Source organism: Anoplopoma fimbria, chromosome 11 (genome assembly GCF_027596085.1).
Source record: "Anoplopoma fimbria isolate UVic2021 breed Golden Eagle Sablefish chromosome 11, Afim_UVic_2022, whole genome shotgun sequence".
Classification (NCBI taxonomy): Eukaryota; Metazoa; Chordata; class Actinopteri; order Perciformes; family Anoplopomatidae; genus Anoplopoma; species Anoplopoma fimbria.
Window position 1 is genome coordinate 5,606,993 of NC_072459.1, and position 16,237 is coordinate 5,623,229.

The window sequence follows — 16,237 nt, forward strand, 5'->3', positions numbered from 1 at the left end:
ACATGTATATAATGTGTTGGATTAGTTTGCTCCTTTAGGTCATTTGGTGAGGTGTTCACATCTTTACCAACAGCCAATCCGTTACGTCATTCTGTTATCGATTGGTTTTCTCTGGACTGAATTTCCGTTTTATCCTCCTATTTTTTTTTTTTTTTTTTTTTTCTCAAAGTACATTTTCATATTTGTGATAGTCTGTGTAGTAAATATAATTGTAGACAAGCGCGAATAAAAAAAAAAAATAAAAATAATAAAGATTCTAGGTTTTTAGTTCCGCGCATGCGTACTACGGAGCCCTTGACCCCGTTTCTTCTTCGCTTTGCACACCGGAAAGCCTTCAGTCACTTCTCTCCTATTGTTTTTATTTATTTTTTAAACTTTTTTTAAATTACATTTTCATATTTGTGATAGTCTGTGTAGTAAATATAATTATAGACAGCGCCAAAAAAAAAAAAAAAAAAAAAAAAAAAAAGACTGCGTTTGAGTTCCGCGCATGCGTACTAGCCCTTGACCCCGTTTCTTCTTCGCTTTGCACGCCGGGAAGCCTTCAGTCACTTCTCTCCGTCATGGCGGCTCGTGTCCTGCAGCAGTGTGTCCGCACGCTCGCCCGGCCTTCGCTGAGGCTCTGCTCCGGCAACCAGGCGGTCAGAGCCGCGGTGGCCCCGTCGGCAGTCGCCTGCAGACCGGTCTCCTTCGCCGCCGACAGCCGGAGGACGCGGTGGGTCGGCCAGAGCCGGGTGAGTCTGCGGCCTAGCTGTGACCTACCGACGCCTTTCAAACCTCCAGCCTAACCCTGCACCTTACTGCTGCCATGCATGTAGATTATCATTATTATTATTATTATTATTATTATCCATCTAATAGTCCACAAACACTGGAAAGGTTATATATTTGATTACACAATAGCCAGGTGGTGAGTTCACTGACACATGTGTGTTGTTGTGACTGTCTCACCTTCATCAGGAGCATATATAGAGGAGAGGAGACATATAGTTGTGTGTTTAAGGTTAACTAGTTAAAATACTGCTTTATTGAGTGTGAATCATGATAATTATGATTGTTTATCCAATTATACTTTAATAAATGTGTGGTTCACAATAAAGATGTCAAGTTGCAATTGAATCTGCAATATTTAAGATGAGGCAATCATGCAGCACATTATATTACATTTTCTGACATAATTTACTAATTTCTAGATGCCTGATTTTTTTATATTAACCCTTTCATGCATGAATTATGACAACCTTTTCCCCCAAGTGATTTTATTGCTCTTTAGGCATGAAAAACAAGATTTGAACTTTAAAAGAGAACTTTTTCAAAGAGATTCTTACTTGTCCACTCAGGTGGACAGCATGCGTGTTTGTTTTCAACTGAAGAAATATGTATTTAACAAACAAATGAATAAAATGATGTGAAAACTATAAAATAATATATGTACATACAAATAAAATGTGCAGACTATCTTTTATGATAAAAATAATAATAAGCACCCAGGGCACAAAGCCACAAGACACTGCATGCAGATGTACTTGGTTCTTTGTGTGCATGCAGCATCATGGCATCTGTTTGCATTTGTTGCTTCAGTGAGCTGGGGCCAGTGGTTTCCAGAGCCAAACCTGATCTCAGGGGGGCCTTGGATGTGCAACTATGCCATCAAAACAGATGCATTTACAATAAAACAACATTTGAATAGCTGTGCACCGTAGTGACCTCTATGCATGAAAGGGTTAAGGTTAACTAGATCAAATACTGCTTTATTGAGTTTGTGAATCATGATAATTATGATTGTTTATCCAATGATACTTTAATTAATGTTGTGTGTCCCACAATAAAGATGTCAAGTTACAATTGAATCTGCAATATTTAAGATGAGGCAATCATGCAGCACATTATATTAAAGTTGCTATAAAGTACAGTACCAGTCAAAAGTTTGGACACAGCTTCTCATTCAACTACTTTGAAGAATCTAAAATGTAAAACATATTCTGGTTTGTTGAGCATTTGTTTGTTTACCACATAATTCCATATGTGTTCCTTCATAGTTTGGATGTCTTCAATATTAATCTACAATGTAGAAAAAATAAAAATAAAGAAAAACCATTGAATGAGAAGGTGTGTCCAAACTTTTGACTGGTACTGTAGATTCAAAGCAGTAATAAAGAAACAAACCACTGTCACCACTTCTGCTGTAGTTTGTCTGATTGCAGCCCTGACACAAATGCCCACTTTTTGGGGGCTTTTGTGGGATACAAGAAGGCCCAACCTTAACTTCTACTTTACTTACTCAATGCATAGCTGGTTTGGGCTGTTAGTTGTTACTGTTACTATACTTTGCCGGGAGGAGAGCAGAAGAAAGCCACAGTAGTCTGCCAGTGGTGGGGAATGGGGATTGAGGCAGAGGGCAAAAAAAAAGTCTGAATTTACTGCGTTCTTTTCCAATGCAAACCAGTGATGAAGAGAGTATTAAATTCCAGATCCAACCCTAAAACAGACACACACAGTGACTTATAATAAGCTTCATAAAATAGAAGTTATTAGTTTGTGTTAGAATGTGGGCAGAATTGTGACTGATCTCAGGTCATCAGGAGGTTTGTTTCATAGAGGGAGAACAAAGTAACAAAAAGCACCCCCACTCGATCTCTTGTTTCAGAACAGTTAAGAGAAACAACACAGATAATCTGAGAGATCAACACCAGACTGACATTGAGAAAAGTATTGGGAGAGTAAACCAGATAAATTCTTTAAAGACTCTAAGTAGAAGTTTGTAGTTGGTGTTGTATTGCATTAGGGGCTAATAAATCATGTAAGTACTGGAGTAATGTATTCAGCTTAGCTTGTACACAAACTTCCTGTTTGTCTGCATAACCCTGGAAACAGTGTTACTGCAGAAACGTAAGAAGTTTTAATGTTTCTATATTAAATAGGTCAGTAAATATCCCACTTGTGAATTTTTAAAGTTTTTAGGTTTCTTTAAAAGGTGATAGCAAGTGGTTAAATGAGACTACAAAACGTCATCACCACGAGTAGTCTGCACTCTAGAGCTTCATCGTTGTGCTCATAATGTTTTTAACAACAGGTTGAAAGTCGGCATAGATGGTTTCAAGTTAATTCAGGAGTTGTTGTTCTTCTCTGATTAACCACCTTTTTGCTCTCTGTGCATTTCCATGACCTTTGTCATATCTGTTCCTGACCGATCTTCTCTTCCTCCTTTAGGTCCCCTCAGTGGGCGTGTTGTGCCGACAGTATGGGGATCTGCCCCCCCTCACCCTAGAAACCATCAAAGACCGCGTCTTGTATGTCCTCAAGCTCTACGACAAGATCAACCCTGAGAAGGTAAGAGCCTAGCTGACAAACTGTCAGGCCTGTGAACTAATGAGTAGGTTGATTTTTTTGCCTGTCACTTAACTCCACTTCCTGGACCGGCCTAAACCGTGATTTGATCCTTTCATGGGATCATATAAACAATATGCCATCATAGATTTAGATTTAAAATCTAGAACTGAAATGTCAATGATTTGTGAAAAAATGACATTTCTAATGTTCGTGTTACTTCCTGCTCCACAGCTGCAGACATCCTCCCACTTCATGAAAGACCTGGGTCTGGACAGTTTGGACCAGGTGGAGATCATCATGGCCATGGAGGATGAGTTTGGTGAGTCGATATGTTGTGTAGCTGCTGGTCTGTCTGAGGTCAACGTTACACTGTGAAGGGATCCTGGCCGTGTGGCCTAATATATCACAGATTTTACTAATTTACTACAGTTTTTCTTTATTTTTGGTCTCTGCCTTTTCTATTCTTCCACAAGCAAAAATACCACATCAGCAAAAACTCTGATGATGATGAATTGTTAAAGCCACTTTTTTAATATAACATGCCAACAATTCTGTGGTTACATCTTCTTAAGTGTGAAGAAATTGTAATATAATTGCAAACTAAATATATAATATTTTGTACAGCTTGTTGGACGATGCAACTTATCTGAAGATGTCAACAAAGAATGAAAATGTGATCTAGATTTTCACTATCGTTTAACATTTTAGTGAGGAAAATGAAATCATGGGGAAAATCCTCTACAGATTATTAAATTATGAAAACAATCTTTAGTTGCAGTTCTATGGGAGCATGTGTTCGATCCAAAAAGTAACACTTAAAACTTAATTTTACCTAAAAGAATTCAAAATAACCAGATTTAGAGATGTATGGTTTGTATTGGACAGAAAATGAGTATATGAGGTAATGAGTAATGATATTTACGGTGGCATGAAACTGGTTGGATTGTCTGTTTGATGTTATTCATAGTAGAAACACAGACTACATAATCTTCAGTTGAAATGCAGACACAGAACGTATGCACATAATCTCTGTGGTGTGTTCAAGTACGTCTTTTAACAGAAAACGCGAGCCTGTGTTTATGACCTTTTTGTATTCTGTGTTTCTCCTGCAGGCTTTGAGATCCCCGACGCAGAGGCAGAGAAGTTGATGAGTCCTGAGGAGATTGTACAGTACATTGCAGACAAGAAGGACGTTTATGAATAATGTGTTAGTTCACTGCAGAGGTGAGTCTCTATTATCAGCCCTGTTTTCTGCCTCTTCAGCGTCTCAGATACTCGTGTACATTCTGTTGTTTGGTCATTTGTTCCTGTGAAGTCACTCATCAGTATTGTGTGTTTCTTACAGAGGTTGACCCCAGCGTGACCGCACAGGAAGTACATTTCCCACTTCCTCCCCGTCAGCTCTTTTGTCCATTACGGCTTTTGTTGACGTCAAGCTGCCGTGTCTCGTGTTTGACTGTATTTAAATGAACATGTTATTTCGGAGCTCGGAGATAAACAAAATATCAAAAATGGCTGTAACACAGGTTTGATGGGTTTTCTTCCAGCTCCACAATGTGGTTCCAATGTATAATTTCTCACAAATAGATCAATAAATACACGTGCTGTACAGATCTGTGTGTATCTGCTGTGATATTTATTTCCATGTTACAGGACGAGCACTAACATGTCGTTGACTTAAAATGCTACGTTTTCGAAATAAAAACCCGATTTAGAACAGACGCTGGTCTAGAGTTTAAACAAGCCACAAACCTGAACCCACAAAAGAGCATTTAGTCCTCACAAGATCTGTTCTGTTAAAGCTGTTTCATTCTTATTCTTATGTGCTAATGAGACATCAGTGATGAGTTGTGAAACCGAGCACCAACAACAAAGGGAGAGGGTCCACAGTGCTTTCAAAATGTATTTAATTTACTGACACATTTAAATGGACTTTTTGATATCTGTTTTATCTTGTAACTTGTGCTGATTCAATTCTGTTCCGTTTCAGAGAAAATATAGTGTTTAATTTGCGGTTACAAAATCCAGGTAAAAACAAAAGCAGTTAAAGCGCCATGGGTTCCTATAGAAAGACAGCAAACCTAATATGAGAAGCTGTGATGATGCCATCTATTTACAGGGTTAGCGGCACTATAATAATTATTTCAACAGGATAAAAATGGTGGCTTATCCCTTCAGGTTTCAAGATATCGTGTCGAGGCAAAACATGGGAGCGGAACAGTGCACAGTATCATATAATACACTGCAAAAAGTCTTGCAAATATTGCAAGTTAGTATAATACAAACCTGAATTGTAGTACATTGACCTACACACAGACATCACATATAAAGGTAGAAGATATCCCTTTCAAAAATGTGAAGTTTAGACTGAATCCCTAAATTCAAAGATGAGTTTACATTATTAATACAATGCTTGGCTTTCAATATACATCGGGATTATTCTGACTTTGATTTTTTTTACAATTTACAGGGAACTAACTATTACCTTTTTATGACAATATTATGACTTTTTATGTCAAAAGCTGTTTGAGTGCTGTACCAAACAGGTCTGTTCACAAGAATTGACTTTTCCTGACAGACTGTACTAGGACATTTATTTTACTCTTTTCGACAGACTATACTATTACTAATACGATTGTTTTATCGCTTTTTTGACATACCATGCTCTGGCTTTTTAGAATTTTTACGACATACTATGACTTTTTTTGACATACTATACTAAGACTTTTAAAAAAAAAATTACGACATACTATTATGACTTTTTAATGACTATCACTTTTTTCAACATACTTTACTATGACTTTACGGTATACTATACTATGACTCACTTTTTTGACATACTATACTCTCACTTTTTTTGATTTTTTACAACATACTATACTATGACTTGTTTATGACTTTTTTTTTTATCACTTTTTACGATATACTACAGTGAAGGAAATAATTATTTGATCCCCCAGCAAAACATGACTCAGTACTTGGTGGAGAAACCGTTGTTGGCAAGCTCAGAGGTCAGACGCTTCTTGTAGTTGGTCACCAGGTTTGCGCACATCTCAGGAGGGATTTTGGTCCACTCCTCTTTACAGATCTTCTCCAAACCCTGAAGGTTTCGAGGCTGTCGCTTGGCAACTCTAAACTTCAGCTATGCCATTAAAAAAAGTTGTAATCTTTAGTAGTCCTCACAGTTTTATACACAGTATTGATATAAGAAATAAGACACAGACTCAAATGGTTTAATTATTCATTGACATGTGTTATTGGGGCATTCTTGGAAAAAGCAGGTCGTCTTTCAATCAAAAGTTTGGAGGTCTGCTCCTCGGCTCCTCCAGTCCTCCAGTCCATGTATATGTATCCTTCAGCAAGACACCTCCATCTGCTCCTGGATGCTGTGCCTTCCGTGAATGAGTCGTGAATGATTTGTTCTGATGGGGGGTTGTCATGGTTGTATGTGTTTATAGTTGATGAAATAAACACCTGTTGGTCTGCAAATATTTTCTGTCTAGTGTTTTGCTTTTTAAAAATATCATAATATAGTATGTCATGAAATAGTCAAGAATAGTCTGTCTTAACAATTAAAAAAATAATAATCCTTGAATAGTGAGGCATGAAAAGTCAGAGAATAGGATGTCAAAGAGGACATAATACAGTAGGTTGAAAAAGGTCATAGTTTAGTATGTCGAAAAAAGTCAAAGTATAGAATATAGAAAAAAGGCATAAAAAAGGCATAATTTGGTGTGTCGAAATAAGTAATATTATAGTATGTCGAAAAACGTAGTTTAGTATTAAAAAAATAAGTCATAGTATAGTATGATTATTATATAGTATGTCAGAAAAAAGTTATATTATAGTATTTCAAAAACGTTATATTAAAGTATTCGGAAAAAAATTATAAAAAAAGTGATAGTATAGAATATCGAAAAAAATCATTAAAGTCATAGTATAATATGTCTGGAAAACATAGTATTAAAAACCAACAAAATAAAAGTCATTGTATAGTATCTAAAAAAAAAAAGCACAATAAAGTATGTTGGAAAAAGTGATAACATAATATGTTGACCTTTTTTCTGACCTCTCAACATATACATAGTATGTCGGCAAAAAAGTTGTGGTATAGTATGTCAGTCATATTTAAGTAAGTCTAAAAATGTCATGACTAGGACCAACGTACCCTATGACCTATGACCTACTTCTGTTCTTTTGCTTAAGCAGGAGTTTGAATACAGGACTTAATAATGGTGTATTTATACTCAAGGGTTGATCTCAATACTTTTTCCAGCATTGGTTCAAATAAATCTTTTTTTACCTAATGCTAAACCAACTTACAGACTGGAAACTAATTTGAAAATGTTTTATGGAAAAGTACACTTCCCCACTAAACATTTCCCAGAAGCTAAGATCTGAGTGAATTCTTGTAAATTTAAAATCTTATTGAAGTCCTTTTTTGATAAAATCATAAAACATTAGGTTACACAAATAAATGCGAGGTAATTGCAGAGAAGCATTTTATTTTGAAAATAGAAATGAGATTTGAGCTCATTTCAAATACCAAGAAGCAGACCAGGAGAATCAGCTGAGTCATTGTTAGTCTTTTATTGAGGGTTGTACCCAAGTTTTACAGCTTTGTATGACGGCTGCAGGAGCCAGAGGGTTACAAACAGTAATCAGTATACGAGTACAGCCAACAGAAGACCTACTACTTACTACTCTACACCTTAGTACAGATTCTCTTAAGAGCACTAAAATCCAGAAAAATAGGAGAGAAAAAAAATAATAATACAGAACAAACCAAGCAACAAAAGGAAGGAGAATAAAAAGATTAAATGAAACCAAACAAATAGACAGCATCAGAGGAGACATTCATTATTAGAGCACACTGGAGTTGGTTTTCTATACCTTGTAATATTAGGCGACTTCGTTTTTTGTCAATTTTTATACCCATACAAATAAAGATTGTCCTTCAAAAAGTGCAGTTTCCCCAGAAGTTTAAGATAAAATCCTTTGATGACCCGAGGAAGACATTTGAAAATAAAAAGGTACTTCCTGTTTTGTTTGTAAGAGAGGAAGACGTCCCTCTCGTTGATTATAGACACTGTACGTTTATATTCTCATATATATATATATATATATATTATATATAGTTTCAACAGTCTCCCAAAGCAATGTGCATAATAGGTTTACAGGTGATCCAACTACACACTGTGGATTGATAGAATCTCTATAAAAAACATTGTAGTTGTGTAAAATTTGCAGTTTTCACCGGCCTCACTCTCCTCGGCTTATCGAGGAGACAAGCTGTGAAAATAAAGAAATGGACTTTGCAAATCTTAACCTGTCCTCCTCTCCTGCTACAACTGGCCCGACGGTTGCTAGGTAATAAAGTTTTTTTTTTCAGTTATTATTATTAGTAGTAGTACGATTCAACGATGGCACGACATGTTTGAGGAATATTATTGGGAATCCCGTCTAAACTGTGTTTTTAAAACATTTTTGGGATTGTGTTTTTTTTTTTTTGTTAAAGAAAGCAAAAAACCCAAGGTGGACATGGAAGCCTGGGTTCAACACTCCACTGCATAGTCTCTCTGAGCGACTCCCATCCCTGCCCCCTCTGTACTGTAGCCCACCCCCACCCCGATAACACACCCACCCCACCCACCCACATCTTTGTGCTGGTTAGACTAAAGCTTTTCAGGGTGTTTTGTTTGTGTGTATTCATTTAAAATGTAAAATGACAAAGAGACAGCAGATTCTCACAGTTTGTGTGTGTGGTTTTTTTTTTTTTTTTTTTTTTTTTTTTTTTTTTTTTTTTTTATGTGTCAGAAAAAATAGCCGTAGCGCTTTTGATCGACAGAAGGAGCCGTTGGGTGTGTTATGATATAAGATAGCATTTTGCTCACAGGATAGTTAAGTCAAGAGGAAAAACGGCGTCACATTATTTTTCTTAAACATTTAAAAGTAGTAGAGTATCACCAGCCAGCTTCCCTCCTCTCCTTTCCTTCTTTCCTCCCCTCTTCTGGCCCTGTCGGGAAGCTGCTTGGCAGCCCTGGGGATTGTACATTGCTCGTGGTGGTTTTCACTTAAAAAGGTTTTTCCTCACATCATCCTTTTGCAAATGATGTTTTTTTTTTTCTTCAAGCATTTAACATTGTCCAGCTTTTTAAATACACACACACACACACACACACACACAAACAAACACAAACACACCAACACCACCCCGCCCCCACAAATAATCAATTCCTTTCCTTCCCCTCCTCCTAACCCTCCTCAATTTGGCATGATAATGTGTTCACGCATACACACGGTTTCTGTACGAGACTGGGTTTTTGCATCTTCCCACACACACACACACGCACACACACACACACACACGCACCAACAGTAGATTGGACCAGACAGAACAGAGCTAGATTAAGCTGGGAACCAAAACAGTAACATGAACATAAATGAGAGGCGTTTTACAGACGTTGCTTGTCCCTTCTCTTACAGCGGAGCAATGCTGCCTCCTGAGCTGCTGATCTGGGGTCAGTTTCTGTCCCACTGATTTGTTAAGGTAAGGATACTGAGGAGGGACAAAACTGCTCCCAGATCAGCACTAGGGACAGAAGCATTGCCAAAAATCAGAATGAACGAAGTGTACAATAATTTCACCAATAGCGGAAAAGGGAATACAGACTACCCAGAGTTCACTTGCAACCAGACCGCATGTCAGTTTTGCGTTTTTCCTCTCCTGTAGTTAAGCTTAGGAGTTGGAGAGGGTAAACTGATCCTGGATAAGCCAGCGAAGAGGCAAGTTGTAACCCTGTGTCCCTGAAAAGCCGGAAGAACCAGCCAATCACAAGTCACGTCCCTGTGCCTGAGTCACTGCAGGCCAACGAGAAGCCCCGCCTCTTTTTCAGTCAAGCTCACAAGACAGGAGCATCTCCACGTCAACAGCCGCCAACGATCACCGTGACAACCAGGCGTGGTCAGAACAGTAGTCCAATACTGATTCAAATATAGAAAACAATGAGCAGTGGTTGCTTTGCTTTTGTTTTTACGTGCGGTGGTTCCATGTTTGAGGCTGATCAGGTGCCAACAGAAGGCAGATCGAGGCTCCGGCCGCCATTTTTTTTTTTTTAAATACTTTTTTAAAACCGTTTGCAGCTACATTCTGGCTCGGTTCAGGCGGCGTGGCGAGGTCGCCGCTCTGACCGGCCGGCCCAGTGAACAGGGAGAGGTAAACCTGGAGGGGAGGAGGACGATCACCCCCCCCCTCCTTTCTTCTCTTACTCCCTCACCGGGGCCAACAAAGCACCATCGTATCCAGTCGCAACACACACACACACGCACGCACACACACACACACACACACATGCACACACACACCCCTGTCACAATACTCTCAGACGCACCATCTCCCTCAGAAAAATCCAAACTACACGAGCAAGCAGTCCGTCTGAACCGTCCGTCTCAGCCTTTCCTCAAATCCACCCAAGTGCAAAATCCAAGGCTCCTCAGTTCAATTTGTCAAATTAAGTTAACTCAAAAAAAACAAAAACAATTAACGACCCCATGGTTCAGATGTTCCACTCGATAACATTTGTCAAACAAGACGCAAAAAATACAAATAAGAGATATAGATATAGTTTAAGCAAAAGAGATCTGGAATTAAGTAAACTAATATTTTGTATGATTGAATTATTTGGTACAGAGCAGATCAATACTGGCACACACCACTGTCAAGTCTGGCTAATACTCAAGGTTCTGTTTCACTAGTATGCTTCGAAGTTGTTAAATATTCACAACTAAACTTAAAAACACAACTTAAGCCAACGTACTTCTGAAATTAAAACCTTTTTAATCGGAGGGGGAAAACACACACACACACACACACACACACACACACACACACACTCAACAGGCTTTAACACAGAATAATTACACGATGAAGAAAAAGAAAATTAAGGTCCATGGCTTCGCTAATGCTGACTTCTCTTTCGGGCACTCTCTGAAGCTTTTGTTTTTTCCCCCCGATAATTGTGCATCATAGTAACTCAACAATCACTGGTAGATGGGTACATCTGTTATTCACACGTGTGTTTCTTTGTTGACGAACACCACTGATGGATTTACATTCACTCTGTTTCACACACACACACACACACACACACCATTCATAAGGTCAGGAACTTGTAATGAATACGACCCCCCCCCCTCCCTCCCTCCCTCCCCCACTCAAAGGAAGCAAAAAAAAAAAAAAAAAACCCAGTAGAACAATACAATCATATTCTATTTGTAAACAGGTAGAAGCCACTTGACTTGTTGTTGCATCTTCGGACACAATTAGGATCAAGGCAATGAAATGTGGACGACTTTTGCACTGTTAAAATATTATCTTCAACCAAAACGAACAGGAACTTTTAAGTTTCTTTCCTTTTTTTTGTCAAAACACCATTTGTGGCAATGAGAGCGATTAAAAACAATGAAGAAAAAAAAAAAGCAAGTAATAATTCGCATTTTGTTGTACTTAATGAAACATTTAAAACATTTTGTGAGACACGGGGAAAACAAAAAAGAAGAAACGCCTCTCAGTAGGCCATGTGAGAGGCTACAGTATGCATAGATACGGATTCGCCTTTCTCTTGGTTTAGAAGTCTGACAAGACAGAACATTTTCCACACTCGCACAATAAACACTCCCCACTTTTTGATTCGTACATCAGTGGAGTGGAGGAGTGGAGGAAGAGGAGGAGAGAGGGAGCGTTGGGTTTTCTGCTGCCCGTCCTCCACCCCCCCCTCTACATTAGGACCCCTCCCTCCCCTCCCGTCCCTCAAAGACAGCATATTGAAAGCAGTGTGTTGAGCTTCTCCAGCTTAAAGCAGTTATTTGGCAGAGAAAATAAAACTTACAGACCTATACATAGTTTTCAGTGCTAGAAGTTGGATTTTCCTTTCCTACAAGGAGTAGTAGTTTTTTTAATTCACCTACAAGGGGGGGAAAACTGGCTTGATTTCCTGAGAACCATTGCTGGTTATTTAGCAGACAAAGAGGAATAGTTCAAATAACCAACGCCATGGCCAAAAACACTGATCCGAATTCCCAGAGTTACAAAGCATCGTCTTCATCCTCAATAAGAGTTTAATTTTTTTTTCTCGTTTTTTCTTTTATACATTTTTTTAAATGTTTTTTTTTTTTCCTTTTTTTATTTTTTTTTGTAAGTATTTTCTATTTTATTCTATCTTCTCTTTAAAATGAAGAATGAACACACGTTCCGCCTCCTAAGTCTTGTAAACAAGAGGTTGCAGTGTGGCACCTCCAAAACATTGAAAGCCTATTCTGAAAGTGCTGTTTCCCCCCTGCCCACTAGGGGGCTAGTGGGAGGGCTTGCTAGATAGGCCCCGCCCCCTACCTGGGGTGGGCGGGGCTTGCTAGTCCCAGCTGCGGCTACAGTCCTTTGCACTGCAGAGCTCAACGTTCTTTAGTTTTAAAACAAAATTGGTGCAATACTTTTTAATGTCACTTTTTCTATCACCAGATAATCCTCCTAAGTCAGCTTTTATTCTTCGTTAACTATCTGTTGATCTTGAACTCCACGACAACGCAGTAAGGTAGGCGTGCCAAGGCAGAGAGGAGCGCACACATACTCTTTCACGCACACAGTCACACACACACACAAGGTACATCCACGCACATACGTGCGCTTGCACGCGCATACACACATACGGTAAGGACCTCAATGAGTAAACAGCTACACTGGAAAAACTGGCTGCTCCCTCTATATTGCAGATTATATATACTGAGAAAAAACCACATTCAGTGCAAAGTTAAAAAAGCTCATACTCCAACATTGTCAGCAAACAAATGCAAAAAAAAACAAAAAGAAAACGTTAAAAATGAAAAGAATTGGAATTCAAATAAACATGACGAATGAAACAAAAAATATATATATAATAATAATGAGCTCGATTGAAGCTTTTTTCGGTCTGAAAGAGCACTACCTGGAAGCAAATATCCATCCGTTCACATTATAGAATTGGCCTGCATGATTCAAGTATTCCGACTGATATGTTTTTGGGCTAAAACAAAGTGGACATATGTGCAGAGAGAGAAACGTAACTTGTTTTCCACAGGGGTGACCCCGTTTTGTTGTACATCTTGTAAGTGAGAAAGAGTCCGACTAGTGCCATTGCGTTTTTTTTAACTACTTTTTTTTTTTCATTTTCTTCTGCTGATTATTGATAATTCTCTACTGACCCTTCCTCACGCCTGTTTGATTGCCAGGCGGTTCACATGGAGTCCCCACCGCCTGTCAGGTGATCCACCGGGAGGAAGGAGCTGATTGGAGAAGGGCTGCTGATCCTCCCCGCCTCGGTGCCACTGGGGTTCCCCCACAGGCTACTGGAATAGTTGGGCCCGCCCCAGAGGGAGGAGCTGTGGAGATCGCTGCTGTTCCACTGGTTGGGTTCAGGAGCGCGGCTGGGAAATGGGTGAGACTGATCCATTCTGCTCTGAGAGGAGCCGATGGTCTGCCAGCCGGAGGAGGGGGTGGCCAATGACTGCCCTTGTGCAAAGAAACGGTTGATTTCCTCCTCGCTGGCAAACTCAGCCAGAATAGTAGTGTTCCCCAAAACACACCTGCAGAGAGACGACGGGGGAGATTCAGAGTGTGAGTGTGTTTGTTGCTTCAAAACATATATTGGAAGGATTCCACAATAGGTTATTAGAAGACGCGTTTACATAAACTGTAGTAACCTCGTTAACATGAATCTGTGTTTACAAGCAGCAGATAAATAACTAAATTCCTCCCATGACTCCGACCTTATTCTAGGAGCATTGCTTATCTAAATAAACCGTTTAAGTGATGCAATATGCCGCTACCTTTTTTGTTTTTGTGTGAGGGTCAAAGGATTAGTGAGACGTTTTTATTGAATTATTAAATCTTCATTAGTGGGAACAAACATTTATGTTAAAATGCAGTTGCCTGTTTCCAGGAGAAAATCTGTATTATCGCCCGACCTGGTTAAATTAACTAAGTTTCTTATGTGTCTTAAAGTGAAGTATTGAACATAGTTTGGGTCAAATACAGGACGACTGCTTTAACAGTGAAATGGAAAAGTAGAGATTGTGTGTGTGTGTGTGTGTGTGTGTGTGTGTGTGTGTGTGTGTGTGTGTGTGTGTGTGTGTGTGTGTGTGTGTGTGTGTGATGAACTTACATGTGCAGGCTCTTCTGGGCCTTTGCGGCCTCATCCTTGGAGCTGTAGCAAACCACGGCGTTGCCGTGCGGCAGGTTGAGGTGGAATGTGATCAGAGGGCCGTGCTGCATGCACAAGGTCCTCAGGGTGGAGCCGTCAATCTGTGAGACAAATGGAACAAACAGGCGGGATGAACAGGATAGTTAAGCAACTGCTGACAAAAACAATGAAGCATGAAACTCTACGAGTAAGAAACAGTTTAAAGTTTAAATTAATTCACTTTTTGGTCAATTTTGGACAAATTCAGCAACTTATTTCAGCCCCCTGTGTTCTCAACAGGTAGACAGAAGCATTTTGATGCTCTGATTTACAGATCACGCTTCTTCTCTTGCCGATGCTCATGGGTATTGTTGTATTTTTAATCATCTGCCATGAGAAAAGTAACATGACAAAACATGATTTCTCCGAAACGAAGTTGAACTCCTAAAAATGATACGATTGTTACATAATCCAGCAGAGTCATGTGTCTACGTGTTTGTCTATGTTACGAAACATTGAGTAGATGGTTTAAAGAAAACATTTTTTTGACATATTAAAAAAAGAGTGAGGGAATAAAGGCCTCCAGAACAAATGACCAGTCCCACTTTGCAACTCTATAAAGGATGACAGGAAGAACATCTATTTGTTAAATAAATGTAACAAATAAATTGTTACATCTATGTACGTGCGAGTACCTGAGGTGTGAGATTTTTCAGAACAAGCCATTGGCTTCTCCCTGAGCTGCTGCTGCTGTCGCCCCAACTTGAACCTGCCAATACAAGTGGAAGGGTAGAAGGTTAGATGTGTCCTCTAGCAATACAGCATGAATGAAAAAACTATTCCCTACATTTATAATGAAATAATGATAAAAACCTGAATGAATCCCAAACATTACTACATGTAGTTTAGTATACATGCTCTCACCGGGTGTGTATCTGGACTCAGTGGAGCCCCACCCTCCCAGCCTCAGGGCAGAGCCGTCCCAGCCGGAGGAGGCAGAGCTGGGCTTCTGGCTGGTGAGGCCGGGTGGTGGTCTGGAGGGGGCCGCCACAGACAGCGCCTTGGGAGGCAGGGGGACCTTCCACAGCTCATGGGCCAGGGAGGAGTTGGACACAGAACCGCCGCCGGGAGACCATTTTGACTCACTGGGTCTGGCTGCAATGGGAGAGGAGAACAAAGTCAAACTTTTTGTCCGTTTTTGACACATCTGGAAGCCGTCTTTCTCTGCATACTTTGAAGTCACAGATTTGTCATATTATCCAACAGCAAAATCACGAGTCTAAAACCAAAAAACACAAAAGAAAGACGGGAGATAGTTTTTTTTTCCCTCCCTCCTATATGAGGTTCCTAAAGGCTGAAGTATCAACAGGGATGCCTACCTGAAGTGCTTTGTGCTGTACTGGTGAGGGAACCGCTGTGGCTGGAGGCACGAATGGATGACCAGGCACTGTTAGAAGGCATCGTGGTGTTCAGTGATGAGGATGGCCCTGAGAAACGGAGAAAGAGGAGGGTTAGAACCTGTCAGAGCATTTGATCAAATCTGAATCTAGCATCATATCTGCTCATCAAACCTAAATATTTTCAAATATCTTATCAATCTCTTCAGGTTAAGCTTGCAATGTTTTAAGTAACAAAATAAACAACTTGATGTTCAGGAATTCAAACTCTTAAAAGATCTGTAATGACACAGTTCGGCT

The 16,237-nt window shown here is 39.5% G+C and overlaps 2 protein-coding genes across 2 annotated transcripts in view; one reads left to right on the forward strand and one right to left on the reverse strand.

Annotated features, from left to right (window-relative positions):
- Positions 1-518: 518 nt before the first annotated feature.
- On the forward strand, positions 519-4,941 carry ndufab1b (NADH:ubiquinone oxidoreductase subunit AB1b). Its single transcript, XM_054607949.1, has 5 exons — positions 519-734; positions 3,211-3,330; positions 3,562-3,649; positions 4,443-4,554; positions 4,676-4,941. Exons 1-4 carry the CDS (start codon positions 564-566, stop codon positions 4,532-4,534), a joined length of 471 nt encoding a protein of 156 aa, XP_054463924.1. The 5' UTR covers positions 519-563; the 3' UTR covers positions 4,535-4,554; positions 4,676-4,941.
- Positions 4,942-11,562: 6,621 nt separating this feature from the next.
- The window catches only part of LOC129098010 (trinucleotide repeat-containing gene 6A protein-like), a 32,503-nt gene continuing 27,828 nt past the window's right edge, over positions 11,563-16,237 (reverse strand). The window contains 5 exon segments of the mRNA XM_054606951.1: positions 11,563-13,944; positions 14,523-14,662; positions 15,236-15,309; positions 15,465-15,695; positions 15,920-16,027. Coding sequence (XP_054462926.1) covers positions 13,596-13,944; positions 14,523-14,662; positions 15,236-15,309; positions 15,465-15,695; positions 15,920-16,027 — 902 coding nt within the window. The 3' untranslated portion in view covers positions 11,563-13,595.